This window comes from Mesoplodon mirus (assembly GCF_964341445.2).
Source record: "Mesoplodon mirus genome assembly, chromosome: 2".
NCBI classification, from domain to species: Eukaryota; Metazoa; Chordata; class Mammalia; order Artiodactyla; family Ziphiidae; genus Mesoplodon; species Mesoplodon mirus.
The window spans coordinates 214685586-214701941 of NC_138977.1; the positions used below are offsets into that span (position 1 = coordinate 214685586).

The 16356-nt window shown below is 50.5% G+C and overlaps 2 protein-coding genes across 5 annotated transcripts in view; one reads left to right on the forward strand and one right to left on the reverse strand.

Moving 5' to 3' along the window:
- The window catches only part of VWA2 (von Willebrand factor A domain containing 2), a gene marked incomplete at its 3' end in the record, with an annotated part of 58225 nt that extends 52943 nt beyond the window's left edge, over window positions 1-5282 (forward strand). Inside the window, 8 exon segments of the mRNA XM_082643730.1 lie at window positions 447-500; window positions 503-553; window positions 1566-1631; window positions 1634-1993; window positions 3055-3414; window positions 3417-3605; window positions 4246-4362; window positions 5167-5282. Of these exon segments, the coding sequence (XP_082499856.1) occupies window positions 447-500; window positions 503-553; window positions 1566-1631; window positions 1634-1993; window positions 3055-3414; window positions 3417-3605; window positions 4246-4362; window positions 5167-5282 (1313 nt within the window).
- Window positions 5283-8783: 3501 nt separating this feature from the next.
- Window positions 8784-16356, reverse strand: part of AFAP1L2 (actin filament associated protein 1 like 2) — a 100109-nt gene continuing 92536 nt past the window's right edge. Inside the window, exons 13-19 of one of the 4 annotated variants that reach the window (XM_082611586.1) lie at window positions 15867-15978; window positions 13449-13682; window positions 13190-13361; window positions 12740-12895; window positions 11106-11299; window positions 10867-10989; window positions 8784-9980 (exon numbers count right to left, since the gene is read on the reverse strand). In XM_082611586.1, coding sequence (XP_082467712.1) covers window positions 9954-9980; window positions 10867-10989; window positions 11106-11299; window positions 12740-12895; window positions 13190-13361; window positions 13449-13682; window positions 15867-15978 — 1018 coding nt within the window. In that variant the 3' untranslated portion in view covers window positions 8784-9953. Of the gene's footprint in view, window positions 9981-10866; window positions 10990-11105; window positions 11321-12739; window positions 12896-13189; window positions 13365-13448; window positions 13683-15866; window positions 15979-16356 lie in introns of all 4 variants that reach the window. The other 3 variants (XM_082611584.1, XM_082611585.1, XM_082611583.1) reach the window with 3 other exon arrangements.

Here is a 16356-nt window from a genome sequence, read left to right on the forward strand (position 1 = left end):
GAGTTACCCTCGATAATTCCTGCCTTCCAGAAGTGTATACTTTAATTACAATCATGTGACCACCAAGTAGTAGATTAACATTTTTAAGGTATTGGGGGTTTGGACTCCTACATATAAATTTGGAGGTCGGGGTGGTGGGGGGAGAAATTCAGTCCATAACACGTGTTCCCAGTATCAGAGCCAGGAGCCAGATCCCACTGGCAGATCCCCAAGTGAGCCTGTAATTCACACAGGGCCTTACTGAGCCCACCATTGTCTGGTACCACCTACACCCTCACCCCGCCTTACGTACCTCATTTACTTTCCTCTTCACTACACGTGTTGAGACTAATTTCCTAGTGCATCTGGGGAAAGGAAGGGGCTGGGCCCTGGTGGGGCAGGGTAGCCAAACCTCTTCACATCTCTGGGCTGATGTACCAGCCTGTTAACAGGCATCTCTCTGATAGGCCCCTGTGACTCGCAGCCCTGCCAGAATGGAGGCACGTGTGTTCCAGAAGGACTGGCAGGTACCACTGCCTCTGCCCGCCAGCCTTTGGAGGGGAGACTGACTGCGGTACGTGTGCACAGGACTTCCCAGACTCTGTTGGGGAGCAGTGGAGCCGGGGTTCCTGCTTCTCAGCTGCCACCCTTTTAGCTACTAGGTAGGAACTAGCCCTGGAGTTAGGGCCACCTGCTTTTCTAGTACACCACTGATCTGATGTCTCAAATGATACACTGAGGGTTCCATGAAGAAGTAACTCAGGTGGTGGAGCTCTGGGTAGGACACGGCTCCTGGCTTCTTAGCTTTAGAATGGCTACTGCTTGATCTGTGAGCATCGTGGAGCCCAGCTGCAGGCTGGAGCTGGCCGAACTGGGTCCTGGTTCTGGGCTGAGTCTCTTCTCCCCTCTTGCAAGAAGAGGAGGAGTGAGAAGCTTCAACCCCTTTTGGTTTTAAAACTGTGAAATGAAGATTATAACTGGCTTTACCCCCTACGGTTATGGGAGTTTGAAATAAGCTTCTTAGCACAATGCTCAACACATAGGACGGGACTTGTTAAATAGTCACTTTTTAAAAACTGTAGTGCTGGGTCAATTGGAGACTTATATGGGAAAAAAATATATATGTTGACTCCCTACCTCACAAGCTACACAAAAAATCAAGTCCAGATGGATCATAGATTTAAATGTAAAAGGCAAAGTTGTGAAGCTTCTGGAAGAAAACATAGGAGCGTATCTTCATGATCTTGGGGTAGACAAAGATTTCTCCAACAGGACACAAGAAGCACTAACCATAATGGGAAAAAGTTAGAGAAAAAATTTTGTCTTTTGAAAGAGTGGTGAGATGGAGACACTTGGTGGGAGCCAGGGAGCTCTGTGTCCAGCCGTGTCTAACCCTGTGACCTGCACCGGTCACTAGGCCCTGAAGCCTCTGTGTCAGTGTCCCATCTCCCTCCTGGGAGGGAGGCGGCTCTGGCCCCACGTGGCGGCTGGGGGGTCCTGGGTGGGACGGTGGTCTGCGTGCTCCACAGCGTGACGGCCGCTGTGATCCTGGCAGCCCCAAAGCGAGGGCTCCTGGGCGTGCATAGGCGTGGCCCGCTACGGCACGGAGCTGGACGTGGCCGTGGCCGTGGCCATGGGCGAGTACCGGGACGTGCGGACCTGGTCAGGAGCCTCGACAATCTGCCCTTCAGTGGCGGCGCCACCCTGACAGGCCAGGCCCCGCGGCAGGCGGCAGAGCGCGGCTTCAGGGGCACCGCCGGAACGGGTCTGGACCAGCCCCACAGGGCTGTGGTCCTGATGACCGAGGCATGCTCTCAGGACCAGGTGGCCGGCCTGGCGCCTTTCGCCAGGGCCCAGGAGCTGCTCCTGCTGGGCGTGGGCAGCGAGGCCGTGCAGGCGGACCTGGAGGAGGTCACGGGCAGCCTGGCGCGCGTCATGATCTACGCCGGCCCGCAGGACCTGTGCGGCCAAATCCTGAAGCTGCGGGGAAAGCTGTGCAGCCAGCAGCGCCCAGGTAAGGACCAGTCCTGCACCGGCGCCAGCTGCGAGCCGGCCTCGCCCGACCCGGGGACCGGCTGGCCAGTGGCAGGCCCTTCCTCCCTTTGGTAGCGAGTTAACCAGGGCCTGTACTGGGGGCCGCAAGCACAGCCCGACTGTTCTGTATGCTAGCCTTGCGATGAGTAACTTCTCAGTTTACTGGTCAGTAAAATTGGACTAATAGTAGCACCTAGTACCTCCAGAGGGGCTTTTGTGAGGATAAGTAAGGCAAGCACCATGCACACTAGTACACAGTAAGCTCAGAGTATACGCTCAGAACTGTAGGCATTGCTATTTATTACCGTTATTTATTGTCGTTAAGGAGTTCTGAATCTTCAGTCTTTAGCTGAAATGTCGCTCCTCAGAGGAGCCCCGACCCCATCCTTACCCACCCGTGTCGCCCCTGCTGGTCCCTCTCATAGCACCCTGCTCCTTTCCCCCATGGCTGCTCACATAGTTTGTAATTCTTTGTTGGTTTCATGTTTGTCAGCTGATCAAGGACAGGCATCGGCAGTTTGGTCCACATGGTATAATTAGTGCCTTGTATACAGTGCACGGCACGTGGAGGGCACTCCGTGATGGCATAGATGAGGCCCCGGAGCTCCATGGCTTACGCACAGTGGACGTTTATTCCTCTCACATAACAGTTCAGAGGTGAGTGGCCAGGGCCAGCAGGGTGGCTCGGCTATCTTGTGGTTCCACCTCTAACTCCAGGGTCACTGTTTCTCAGACAGAAAGAAGAGGGCAAAGGGGAAGTGGAAGGCAAGCAGCTTCCTTTTGAGGACATAACTTGGAAATTGCACAATTACTTGCGATCACAACCCATTATATAGAACTTGTCACGTGGCCACACCCGGCTGCCAGGGAGGCTAGGAATGTGGTCTAGCTGAGCGTTCACATGTCCTGCTACCATTCTAGGAGAGGGTGGAGGACGGATACTGCAGTGGACAGACAGCAGACCGGCTGACCTGGGCTCCGCTCACCCCAGAGCAGTCCCCACTTTGCTGCCCCCTGAGGTCCACTTCTCTTGTTCTGCAGGCTGCCAGGCCCAGTCGCTGGACCTGGTCTTCATGTTGGATGCCTCGGCCTCTGTGGGGCCCGAGGACTTCGCCCAGATGCGGAGCTTCGTGAGCAGCTGTGCCCTCCGGTTTGACGTGAACCCTGACGTGACACAGATTGGCCTGGTGGTGTATGGCGGCCAGGTCCAGACAGCCTTTGGGCTGGACCCCCACCTCACTGGTGCTGCAGCGCTGCGGGCCAGGAGCCAGGCCCCCTACCTGGGTGGGGTGGGCTCAGCAGGCACGGCCTTGCTGCACACCTATGACAAGGTGATGACGGTCCGGAGGGGCGCCCGGCCTGGTGTCCCCAAGGCTGCGGTGGTGGTCACGGGTGGGAGGGGCCAGAGGACGTGGCCGTCCCTGCCCAGAAGCTGAGGGACAACGGCATCTCTGAACTGGTGATGGGCGTGGGGCCCGTCCTGAGGGAGGCACTGCGGAGGCTCACAGGTCCCCGGGACTCCCTGATCCACATGGCAGCCTACACAGACCTGAGGCACCACCAGGACACGCTTATCGAGTGGATATGCAGAGGTGAGTGGGGGGCGATCCACACCCTCGGGGCCGCTTCCAAGGGAGGACCTCAGCCTGAGCCTTCATGTACATCATTACAGGGACAGCAACTTCTCCCAACTGCGGGGCACTTTCCACATGCCGGGCTTTATGCTGAGTGCCACACTCACACGAATGCCACTCACCTGACATTTAAGGTGCAGATAATTTAGCACAGGCACCTCTTCCCAAACTTGAGAATGTATGCACCCCACTTAAAAAGAAGACGTCATTAGGATACGCATAGGACCCCGGCTTGGCACCGACCTTGGTAGGGGCAGACACAGCCAGCACAGCCGGACTCCAAGCCTTCCGTTTGCCAGTGACATCCTTTCCACTTTGTAAAAAGCATGTGGCCATAATAATAACAATAAGCACTGCTGTGTGTACGGCCCGTCCGAGAGAGGGAGTCTCTGTACACGTGTAGGAAAGCTGGGTGGAAGTCGGGTCTTTGACCGGCCATGCAGTATGGGGCCCAACTAACCTGTGGCTCAGAGGCCCATGGCGCCACTAAGATGTGTAAGACACTGCTCTGGTGGCCTCAACTCTGTACTGGGCTTCCTTAGAGCGGGGTCTTCGGGACCAGCCCAGGCCGGGTCTGCTGGCACGTGCTCCGTTGCAGAAGCCAAGCGGCCAGTGAACCTCTGCACACCCAGCCCGTGCACGAGCGAGGGCACCTGCGTCCCGCACAACGGGAGCTACCGCTGCAAGTGCCGCGACGGCCCGCACTGCGAGAGCCGTGAGTGGGACGCCTGCGTGCACTTGGGAGCTGGGGTGCTGTTCTGAGTCCTGAGCCCCAGGGCCACAGCCAAAGGAGGCTCTAGGGCATCAGTGTAAAGGAATCAATCATTTGTTCGTTCATGCAGGAGACATTCAGTGGGTGCCTCCTACATCCCAGGTGCCATTCTAGGTGCGGGGAACAGAGCAGGAGGCAGGACAGAGAGGATCTCTGCCCTCGTGGAGCTTCCATTCTAGTGAGGGAGACAGCAAATAAGTACAGCATGAAGTGTATTAGATGGTGCTGAGCACACACTCTGATTGATGAAAATTGATGACTGGGCGGGAGGAGCAAGTGGACCCAGAGTAACTGGAAGGCAGGCAGAGGCTGTGGCACGGGGACAGGTGGGTGGGTAGACGTGGCAGTGGAAGTCGGTGGGAGTTGCGAGCGTTTGTTTGCTCAGCTGAGAGTGAGGAGGGGGAGACATGGAGGTTGAGGAGGGAAGAGAACTAGTAACTGTCTAGAGAGAAGGGGACCAGAATGAGGACGCAGAGAATGATTGTAGGGCAGCACTCTGGCCCACCTGTGGCCACTGTCCATGAATTTAAAGTTAGAACAGCAGCGGCAGCCAGAGGATGATTCCCATTGGAGCCCTGGGTTTTCAGGCACTGGTAGAGGTGGGCTTCCTGATACCAGGCGTGATGTGAGGGGCACCTCTTCCTTGGCTTACGGAGTAAGAGCAAGGCATGATGGGGCCCGTGGGGCAGCTAGTTGGTTGAGAAGAGGACTCACTCCTCGTGTCCTCAAAGTTCACTTCTTTCCCAGGGGCCCTGAGAGGAGACGCCCCCAAGGCACGTGGCCCCAGCCGAGAGCCTGCAGGAGGGCAGCAGCTGCCCCCCTCCCAGCTGCTACCAAGAAGGCCTGGGTCCCCTGGGCGCTGAAAGGGGGCCTGCCCTCAGCGGAGCATCCTGTCTCGTGGGGTCCTTTGCGTGTCTGCCTTCAGCCCTGTCCAGAACCCTCCTGCCCACTCTCCTGACCCAGGGAGAAGAGAGGGCCCGGCTGCAGACGGTGCTGCCTAGGGACACAGTAGCAGCGGATTTCCCCCCTAACGAGGATGTTGAAAATTCTTCAAGTGTAAGTACTTACTTTGCTGACCTAGTTGAGCGCTGCTGAGCTGGTGTCATCTGCCACCTTTCCCCTGAGGAGGAACAGAGGAACCTGGAGACTTTTGATGGCCTGTTTGAAGCTCACTTTTCCCACAACAGATGCTAAGTAGAACGTTGCTGGGACAGTCATGCCCAACAGAAGGCAGTGATGAGAGTGTCACTCGGACCCCTAACGTGATGGCATTTCAAGATAGACAAAGGGTGGACCTTTAAACACATCTTTCTCCTAAGATGTCCCAGATGGATTCATTCTTAGTTTGAAAAGGGGCTTGAGTGGCATTTGTGACTTGTTTTGGTGACTGGATCTGCGTGTGGGAGTTGGAAAGGCCCCACACTGCAAGGTGACTGATTAACCAGCTGTTTGCCCTTGGTGGGGGGGGGGCGCTGAGTGTGCAAACGGCCCTGGTCTCGAGGGGCCACGTGAGCTGGGCCTGGGTACTGGGCAGCATTCCTTTCGAGGGGCTTCTCAGCCTTTACTTAGGAGGGTTAATTGTGGGGTGTTTGAGTGCTTGTCTTACTCTGCCCTTTGGGGGCAAAAAGGAGTAGAATTCTTAAACTCAATATAGAACAAAGAAACTTGGAGGAGTTTTGTTTTTTTAGGCATAGATCTTTGCTGCTTGGTTTTAGGGGTTTTTTTTAGACCTCGTTTTGAAAGGAGTATTTCAAGAAGTAATGTTGGTTATTTATTTAACAGGAGTTTTTGTACGTAAATGGCAAAGAGGCTTAGTTGGAATATTTTTTTGGTGAGCCGGATATTTCCTTACCCCACAGTATTTAGGAATCAATTATCCCCCTGGGTGGTCGTGTTGGGAGTTGGGTTTTTGGTAGAAGCCTTTGTAGATCTCTGATTTAAATCCAAATACTTTATCACAGTTTTTATTTTTAAAGTAAATACCTTAATGTGATGTTTTATAGGCAAACATTCAAGGCTACCTTGGTTTAAGTATTGCTTAGCTTTAAGAACTTTAGGATTTCTGGTGCAAGAAAAGTACTTGAAAGGTCATCACCATGGTTCTGTTAGACGTTAAAAAGTCCTGTGTGCCGAGCACTGTGTATGACAGTCATTTGCGTTCAAGGGATATTTTCATTCCTATTACTGCTTTTGCCTTGGCAGAAGGTGACATCAGAGCAGGGTCACATGCCCACCTGGCAGGTGCTGATAGGTGATGTCTGAATTTACATGAACCCCTTGTCTTTATATTAACGGCAGTTTAATCGTTTCATAGTGTAGGCTTTTTGTCTGGTTCAGGGCTGACATTTTGATGTCCCATTTGAATTGGACTTAAAAAACCCCCCACAAAACTGTGGTCCCTGGGCTTACATATCAAAGGCTTTACTGTTTCTATTTTTAGGTCCCAGCCCTTGAAACTTAACCTTTTCTAGTGAAGGTGTGAAGAGTTCAACCCTTTTGGGGTCCCAGTAGCGGCAGAGGGAATTCCTAACAAGATAGCCTTAAGTGATCTTTTCCCAGCCAACCCTTTTTCTTTCTTTTAAAATAAATTGGCTTGGGCTTCCCTGGTGGCGCAGTGGTTGAGAGTTCGCCTGCCGATGCAGGGGACACGGGTTCGTGCCCCGGTCCCGGAAGATCCCACATGCCGCGGAGCGGCTGGGCCTGTGAGCCATGGCCACTGAGCCTGTGCTCCGCAACGGAAGAGGCCACAACAGTTGAGAGGCCTGTGTACCGGAAAAAAAAAAAAAATAAATAAAATAAAATAAATTGGCTTTTAATTACACATGTAATATAGAAATATGTTCTCCTTGGAAAAACTTAAACACTGCAGATAGATCATAAATCTTTTATTTTCTCCAAATGATCCTTATTCCAGCCAACTTGCTAAATGCTCTAGTTCTAATAGCTGATTATTTGATTCTCTTGCTTTTTTAGAAAGACAGCATTGACAAGTAATAACAGGTTTGTCTTTTCCTTTTGAAATCTTATACTGCTTTTTCTTGTCATCTTGCATTGTCTAGAACCTTCAGAATAATGTTTTAAAAAGTAGTGGTAACAGCATGCATCTGGTTCTTGACTTGAAGGGACTTTTTCATCATTATGTGTTATTTTCTGTGGATTACTTGATAAGGAATGTTTACTTCTATTCTTAGCTTACAAAGAGTGTTTATTAGGAGTGTTGAGATTTGTGGTTTGCTTTTTCTGCTTCCTTTCAGAAGATGTTTTTTCACATTTAATTGGTTAATATGATAAATTACCCATTGGTATATTTTCAGTTGTTGAATCACCTTTGATTTCTTGGATGAATGCTGTCTGGTCGCAATACCTGATTCTTGAAGCGCTGCTGAATTTCATTTGCCAATACTTTAAAGCTTTTTGTCCTCTGTGTTCAGAAATGAGATTTTCTCTTGCAATGTGTGTTAGCATAGCTCTGATACAAAATGCTAACTAGATAAAATGAAAAATATATAGTCCTCAAACTTTCAAGCTGCTATATTCATAGTGTTTTCTTGTAATTTAAAACGTCTTGTCAGTATCTGTACTTAAGGCCTCCTTTTCAGTTCTGCCATTTAATACTGCCCTAGGCTGTCTTTTTATTGTATTCGCCTTTTCAGTGAGCCAGAAATTTGGTTTTGTCATTTTTTTAAAAAATTTATTTATTTATGGCTGTGTTGGGTCTTCGTTTCTGTGCGAGGGCTTTCTCCAGTTGCGGCGAGTAGGGGCCACTCCTCATCGCGGTGCGCGGGCCTCTCACTATTGCGGCCTCTCTTGTTGCAGAGCACAGGCTCAGTAATTGTGGCTCACGGGCCCAGTTGCTCCGCGGCATGTGGGATCCTCCCAGACCAGGGCTCAAACCCGTGTCCCCTGCATTGGCAGGCAGATTCTCAACCACTGCACCACCAGGGAAGCCCTGGTTTTGTCATTTTTAAAACCAGCATGTTTTATGCTATAAACTTTCTTAATTATTACTACTAAGGCAACTTTCCAAGTACTGGTACCTTTTTTTCCCCCAAGAATTATTTCAGAGTGTGTTTAATTTCTAGGAGTACTGATTTTCAGTCACTTACGTATGATCAGCTTCTAAAGATGTTTCCCTTGTGTTAATTTTACTATTAAGATCTTCTTTCAGCCTTACCTATGCTACTTGATTTAAGGAAGCTTAAAGTCTCCTACTAAGATCCCACCTTGTAGTTCTACCAGTTTTTACTGCACATAGTTTGAAGTTCAGTGCATAAATAACCATGATGTTTCCCCCCTTGAAGTAGAAGTCTACCAGGCCTTGCCCCATGTCGTTCCATGAAATACAAGAAAATCCAAAATACAATTAACATTTTATTTAAAAAAAACAAACAACTAACTCACCACTTGGGACACCAAGTGTTTATGACAAACGAAATAAATGCCCTGGGATTAGAAAGACAATAAGACTCAAAAGACCTTTAGTTCTCAGGAACCAGTGTTAAAGAACTCTGATTCAGAACCCCCAGAAATGAGGCTGAGAGATGATAGGTGAAATGTTCCAACCTGTGTTAACCAATGCCATCAGAAGAGAAGAACGGGCAACACAAAGAACAGCACTGGCAATTTTAAGGAAGAAAGAGACCACCAGAAACAAAATTCGCCCCTTTTTTCTTGGAAAGGGCCTGGACATCGAGCACAACTTAAAAAAACAGGGACTAAGAACATTATACTAAATAACTCTTCTCTTAAAAATCGCCTCACCACAGGACTGACTCTGTAAACACCGGGTAATCTTGTTTCTGTGGTAATGTAAAATGTCAGTTAAATCTCAAAAGACACTTTTCACTGTTCTAAATTACAGGATTTGAAACATTTTTTTTTTCTATGTAATACAGCATCACTTAAAATTTTATTTAAAAGCAATTGGTTCTGGCCTGCTTTAGCCTGAAAAAAGTCCTTAATTTACTGGGAACAGTGCCTCAGCTTGGTCCCAAATGTTTTCCCCGTTACCATTTCTCAAAAAACCATAGATGGTTTTACACAGTTGAAGACAAGGACGGTTTAACCCCTGACGCTGCTAAGAATCAGATAGGAGATGACAGCCAGGAGTTTAGACCTTCTCAATCACCAAAGCCATGTGATCAGTGGGACAGGGCCCTGCTACCTTCATTTCTCTTCCACCAAAGTCTCCACATCAGAATCTTTTCACTTAAAAAGCTTGATAAAGCAATTGCTGAAAACTTCAAGGAAGAGATGCAGAATACCCCTCAATACAGCAATGTAATGTTTACAACCAATAGACTTCGGTCTCCAAACAAGTCTTTTTTGTTGTTGTCGTATTATTTCCTTTGGCTCTGCAAAGGGACAGAGCCTCCTCTTAGCTGACGTTTCCCTTCATAGAACCCCAGTCCTTCCTTTTGCTTGTAAACAGACTCACCCTTTTACAGAGTTGCTGCTTTAACGAAGACTGTCACGAAGCAGGATTGTCACCAAGGTCCATATTGACAGGAGAGTCTCTAGATGAAGTTTGTTTCCTAACTTGCTCCTTTCTTCTCCCATTCCTAGGGTACCATTCAAACACCAGCGTCCCCCCAAAAGAAGAAAGTTAGTTATCCTCTGTAGCCAACCTACGTATTCCTAGAAGAAGCTAGGAATAGAGACGCCAATTAAGTAAGGTTCAACCCCTGTGTGTCCCCCAGTGCTTGGAGCACGCGTTCAGAGATTTCTGAGGCCACGGAGCAGCAGAGAGGGAGGTGAGTGAGGTCTGCCGTGGCAGTGAGGTGGCAGTGGCTCAGGTGCTTGCATGGATTTAATACTTGGTCATTGGTACAGGTGCCTCAAAACATCTCCTGCAGGTAATAAGCAGGATAAAAATAAAGAGCAGAGTTTGCCAAAAACACAGGCAGCTCTAGGCATGCTCTTGACTGTATAAATGAGTCAAGGATTCATAACACTTTTTGTCTAGCCCTCAGGCAAAAACCCAGCAATGGGCATCTGCTCCCTGTTTACGCCTTACTGAGCCTTTGCCACCAGCTGGCCGGATGGCTTTAGGCAAATCCGTCACCTGTCTGAATCTGCTTCTTTAGTTTTCATGGCAGAAGTCCTTCAGAGTCACTGAGGTTTTTTTTAATTGGAAAACTGTCCAGCCCCAGTCTGTCTCTGAACTGCAGCTCTCCCCTGGACTCTACTGATAATCACGTGGTGGGCAGTGCAGGGATTCACGCGCCCTCAGGCTGACTCGTAAGGACACTGAACCAAGGGCAAGCACCTTTCTGCTTGGTCAATGCCAAAGACACAGCAAAGCCCCAGCCCCTGCCTCTTCCTGCTGAGAGCAGAGCCCTCACTCAAAGCAGGAAAGTGCCACCCGCATCAGAAGGGGGCCCCCACCATAGTGACAGTTCTGCTGCCCACCCGTGGCCCTGAAGGAGGCCGGGAATGACCGCTTACCTTGGCTTTCTGGAGGACGGTGCCTTTGCCCGTGACCATGACCGACAGAGGCCTGTTCTTGAGCGCAGTTGCGGAGTTGACTGGGGTACAGTCCGGGGTAGGAGTCGGGGTGGCAGCTTTGGGCTGTGGTGACAGGAGAGAGGGAGGGCTGAGTTCAGCGCGGGGAGGGTGACCCAGTCCCCAAGCCCAGTCCAGGAGGCCCTGCAAGCAGCTCAGAGGAACACGGCTCCCGAACTCACTCGGGGGCTCACGTTCTCCAGGTGGGTGGTGTCTACAGTCGTGCCCAGCGTCACGGGCCCGGCCTCGGCCTTCTTCAGGCTGTCCTTCACCTCCACGATGCTGAGCTCCAGGTCCACGCGCCTGCGCTCCTCCACCCTGCACTCCTCGTCGATCTCCTTCAGCTTCTCCTCCAGGCTGGCCGCCGCCCCCTTGTCTGCAGAGAGAAGCCAGTCGGCTGCAGGGAACAAACAGCCCTTCAGCCAGAAGCCCCACCAGGGGGAGGGCAGGATTCGCACACACTCTGCTGGAACAGGACCCCAAGTGGCTCCGGACCACAGGTCTGGCTCCAAGGCTGGGATGGGCCTCTGGGTGATGGGTGGCCTCCCAGCCCAGGTCCTGTGTCCGCACTCCACAAAGGCTGGGGAGGCCCCAGAAGAAGAGCTCTACCTTCACAAGAGGGCCCGAACCTGAGTCCTAAGTCCCTTCTGGTAGAGAGACTCTCAGTTGTTTGGATACCTGCTGTTGTGACAGCGACCCCCAAGGGACAGAGAAGCTTAATTAATGACCCTTGGAGGATGGCTGGGCCATTGCAGCCTGCCCCACACGGTTCCCTCCATCCTTCTGGTGCGTGCTGCTTCCCTGGGCCTAGTGGAGCAGTGGTCCTCAGCCCTGGCACCTTCTCAGCCCTGTTTTATGCTTCCCTCTTCACCCTGGAGTTCTCAGGTTGGTCCTATAGTACCAAGAAATGACGAGTTATGAAGAGTCAATCCTAGGAGCTCACTGCTAGAGCAAAGGATGGTACCACATGTGTTCAATATAGAATCCTGAGCATGAGCACCTGCTAATGAGGAGTGATGAAAGTGCTCTGAAATGGACTGTGGTGATGGCTGCACAACTCTGTGAATACACTGAAAACCACCTGTAAATGGGTTATTGTATGGTCTGTGAATTCTCTCTCGATAAAGATGTAATATTTAAAAAAAAAACACAAAAAAACCAGCGGGTCACTTTGTGCCCCCATGACCTTCCACCACCAATCATGTTATAAGCTTCCCAGAGAGCCCAAACCTGTTTGTTAGTGTGAGTCTGCAGTTTAAATATTAAATGAGCCCAGAGTTACTCTCTGAAAACAAAGTCAAATGCTGCTGAAAGGTCTTGGGAGAGACAAGGTGCTAGGAAACGGCTGAAGAATCACATGAGGATGACTTGGAAAATAATCTACAAGGATTCAGATTTCTTTCAAATGAACACAAACTTAAGGTGCTTGTAAAGAAATGACCAGATGAGGCATGAGAGATGTGGTTAATGTGGAAACCATGACCCAGGGCTCCCGTCAGCCAGCCCAGATGGCAGGAAAAGACCTTGGCACTGCATTAGAAGATAGGCCAAAAAATATTCATTTGTTTTAAGTGAGAATCAAACATTTCAGGTCTAAACACAATTTTTAGAGAATTTCCTCCTTTAACCAGCTTTTCCAACTACGTCCTGGTACAGGACAGCAACCCTTCAGACAGGCTGGAGGGGGAGGACTTTGCAGGGAGCATCCACCTGTGCCAAAGGCTGACTGGGTTGCAGCCCAGGTGCATAGATCCGGATTCTTCCCCCGGAAAGCCCAGGCCCCTCCGTGGGCCCTCTCTGCTGGGGGACCCCTTACCTGTACACTTCAACAGGGTCTCCTTCAACTCCCGTTTCTCCCTCCGGAGCTGAGCCAGGTGCCCCCGGATTTCTTCCTTCTTCTTCTCAAGCCTCTCCTTCTCCTCTGTGTACCGCTTCACCTCGGCTTCTGTCCTGTTCTTGCCAAGTTTGATCTCTACAGACCCAGAGAGGGGAACCCCCGGGTCAGCCAGGCTGGCCCCTGAGGGCTGTCCCACCCCACTCTACAGGCTCAGACGGAACCCAGGGCTTTGGCAGTAGATTAGAGCTGGATGCCAAGCCGGCCTAGCACAGACAGCAAAGGAAATGGGGCCCACCCTTTCTTGGCTGCGTGACGTTGGGCAAGTCCTTCACCTCTCTGAGCCTCTGTTTCCTCATCTGAAAGGGAGGGAATTGGGCTAACTTCTCCAAGCCCTTTCCAAAACCTTCAACTCTTATCTAGCACAGGCACCTGCATTGGTTGCCTTCAACCTGTCTTTCACAGGTGGGCTGGCCCCAGCTGGGGCAATGGGCACCGTGTCAGGGCAGCTCGGTGGGAAGGAGATCTTCTGCTGTTCAGTCTGGATTTTGACTGCCGTGATTCCCAGGGAAGGCTCCTCAGGTTCCTGACTCTCCTGCTGCATCTGCTTTGGGAGAAAGCAAACAGGACCTAGCTATTCGAGGCACCCCAGAAGGTGAGGCCAGCTCACCTGCTGGGGGACCCCCTGTACCTGCAACTCGGGGTTCTCTGGAGACTTCACGAGGGGCTCATCGGGGGTGGGGTTCAGGTCTGCAGGGAGGGCCTCGGCCGGAGGGTCCGGCTGGGGCAGTGTGGGCGAGGAGGCCTGGGCACCGCCGGAGCCATGCAGGAAGGACTTGACGGGCGTGAGGTCCAGGTATACACGGTCGGGGTCAGGCTCACTCGGAGCGTCTGTCGCAGGAGCAGCTTCCTCAGGGGCCTCCCCCTGCATAGGGAAGAGACGGGGGGCTTTCTCCACTGCCTCAGCTCCCTGGGCTCTGGAGGGGGCCCTGCCGCAGGCCTCCTGTCCCCTCCCTTGTGCCGGAGTTCGCAGGGCCTCCTTCCCAGGGAGCCTCCTGCTGAGCTGGAGTTAGAAGGCCTGGGTCTGCCATTCAAGAGCTGGGGGACCAGGAGACAGTACTTCATCTTCTCGACCTCACTTCCTCATCTGGAGAGAAGAGACTAGTAGTACCTCCCTATCAGGTGGCTGAGATTAAATGAGATAACCCACAGAAGCCCTGAGCACAGAGGCCCATGCGCAGTAAAGGAAACCTGCTGTCAGGGGGATTATTCCACCTCAGCTGTGAGCCTCAAAGGCTAATGGTGTCTGGACAGCTACATGTAAAAGAATGAGATAGAACATTTCCTCAAAAATAATCTCAAAATGGATTAAAGACCTCAGTGTAAGACCTGAAACTATAAAACTCCTAGAAGAGAACACAGGCAGAACACTCTTTGACATAAATCATAGCAAGATCTTTTTGGATCTGTCTCCTAAGGCAAAAGAAATAAAAGGAAAAATAAACAAATGAGATCTAATTAAACTTAAAAGCTCTTGCACAGCAAAGGAAACCACTGATGAAATGAAAAGACAGCCTATGGAATGGGAGAAAATATTTGCATATGATATGACCGACAGGGGGTTAACATCCAAAATATATAAATAGCTCATACAACTCAATATAAAAAGAAAAAAATCAAAAAACGGGCAGAAGTCCTGAACAGACATTTTTCCAAAGAAGACATACAGATGGTTCATAGGCGTGTGAAAAGATGCTCAATATCACTAATTATTAGAGAAATGCGAATCAAAACCACCACAAGATACCACCTCACACCTGTCAGAATGGCTATCTTCAAAAGCCTATAAATAACAAATGTTGGCGAGGATGTGGAGAAAAGGGAAGCCTTGTGCACCGTTGGTGGGAATGTAAACTGGTGCGGCCACTATGGAAAACAGTAAAATAGAACTACCCTCTGATCCAGCAATTCCACTCCTTGGTATATATCCAGAAAAAGCGAAAGCACTAATTTGGAAAGCTATACACACCTCAGTGTTCACAGCAGCGCTATTCACAGTAGCCAAGATATGGAAGCAACCCTAGTATCCAACAGATGGATGGATAAAGGAGACGGATGGATGTATCATATATGTGCTTGTGTGTATATACACACACACACACACAGATATTAACCATAAAAAAGGATGGAATTCTGCCATTTGCAGCAACATGGATGAACCTAGAGAATATTACGCTTAGTGAATAAGTCAGACAGAAAGATAAATACGGTATGATGCCACTTGTATGTGGAATCTAAAAAATAATACAAACGAACATAGCAAAACAAACAGATTCACAGATACAGAGAACAAACTAGTGGTTACCAGTGGGGAGAGGGTAGGTGGGAAGGGCAAGATAGGGGTATGGGATTAAGAGATACAAACTGCTATGTTGATAAGCAACAAGAGTATATTGTACAGCACAGGGAATTACAGCCATTATTTTGTAATAACTTTTTTTTTTTTTTTTTTTTTTTTTTTTTTGCGGTACGCGGGCCTCTCACTGTTGTGGCCTCTCCCGTTGCGGAGCACAGGCTCCGGACGCGCAGGCTCAGCGGCCATGGCTCACGGGCCCAGCCGCTCCGCGGCATGTGGGATCTTCCCGGACCAGGGCACGAACCCGCGTCCCCCGCATCGGCAGGCGGACCCTCAACCACTGCGCCACCAGGGAAGCCCCTGTAATAACTTTCAGTGGCATATAATCTATAAAAATACTGACTCACTGTGCTGTAAGCCTGAAACTAATATAATATTGCAAATCAGCTCTACGTCAGTTTTTTAAAAAGGCTAATGGTGTTGCTGCTCCCCATCCCACCGCCACACCCCGCACCCCTGGCACTGACCAGGGTGGTTAACCAGCTGTTTTATCCTGACAAGTCCCCAAGCCAGGCAGACGGCACCGCCCCACTATACAAAATATGACCTCGTTGCACCTCGGTTTCTGCACTGATGGCCCTGAGGGTGACCTGGAGTCCATTTCTCTTAGGGACCATCTAACGATCTCTGGCGTTGAGGCTTGGCAGGAAGAGGATGGGCAGCCCCAGGCTGCAGCCCAGCCGGCGCCCTTACCACAGCCGTCAGCTCCGACACCTCCACGTCATCATACAGCAGCTCCTGGTGATGCTGGCTGGGCAGGCCGTCAATGTAAGTGTTCGGCTCCGAGAACTTTCTCTGCATCAGTCTGGAAGACGTGGCGAAAGAGGATTCAGGACAGGGTGCTAAAAGCCACCAGTCTCAAAGGAGTCATAACAATGAGAGGTGCAGAGAAATCTGTGGGCTGTGCAGGAGGCCTGGGGACTAGCTCTGACCTCATTTTAAAACAAATTCATTTATTTAGGGGTATCCCCTCCCTCTCCCCGGGGCCTTCTTACTAGAACTCCTGGTTCCAAATTTCTCTTCCTGAAAAACGAACTTCCCTCACCCCGTACCCCTCCTCTTGGAATCCTTTTGCCATCTTCTCGCCCTGATTTCTCCTTTTCAGGATCTCCTTCCAACAACGACAGAATCCTTTCTCGCTTCATCTTCACAATACACTTGGCCAGCACAGACCAGATGCCTT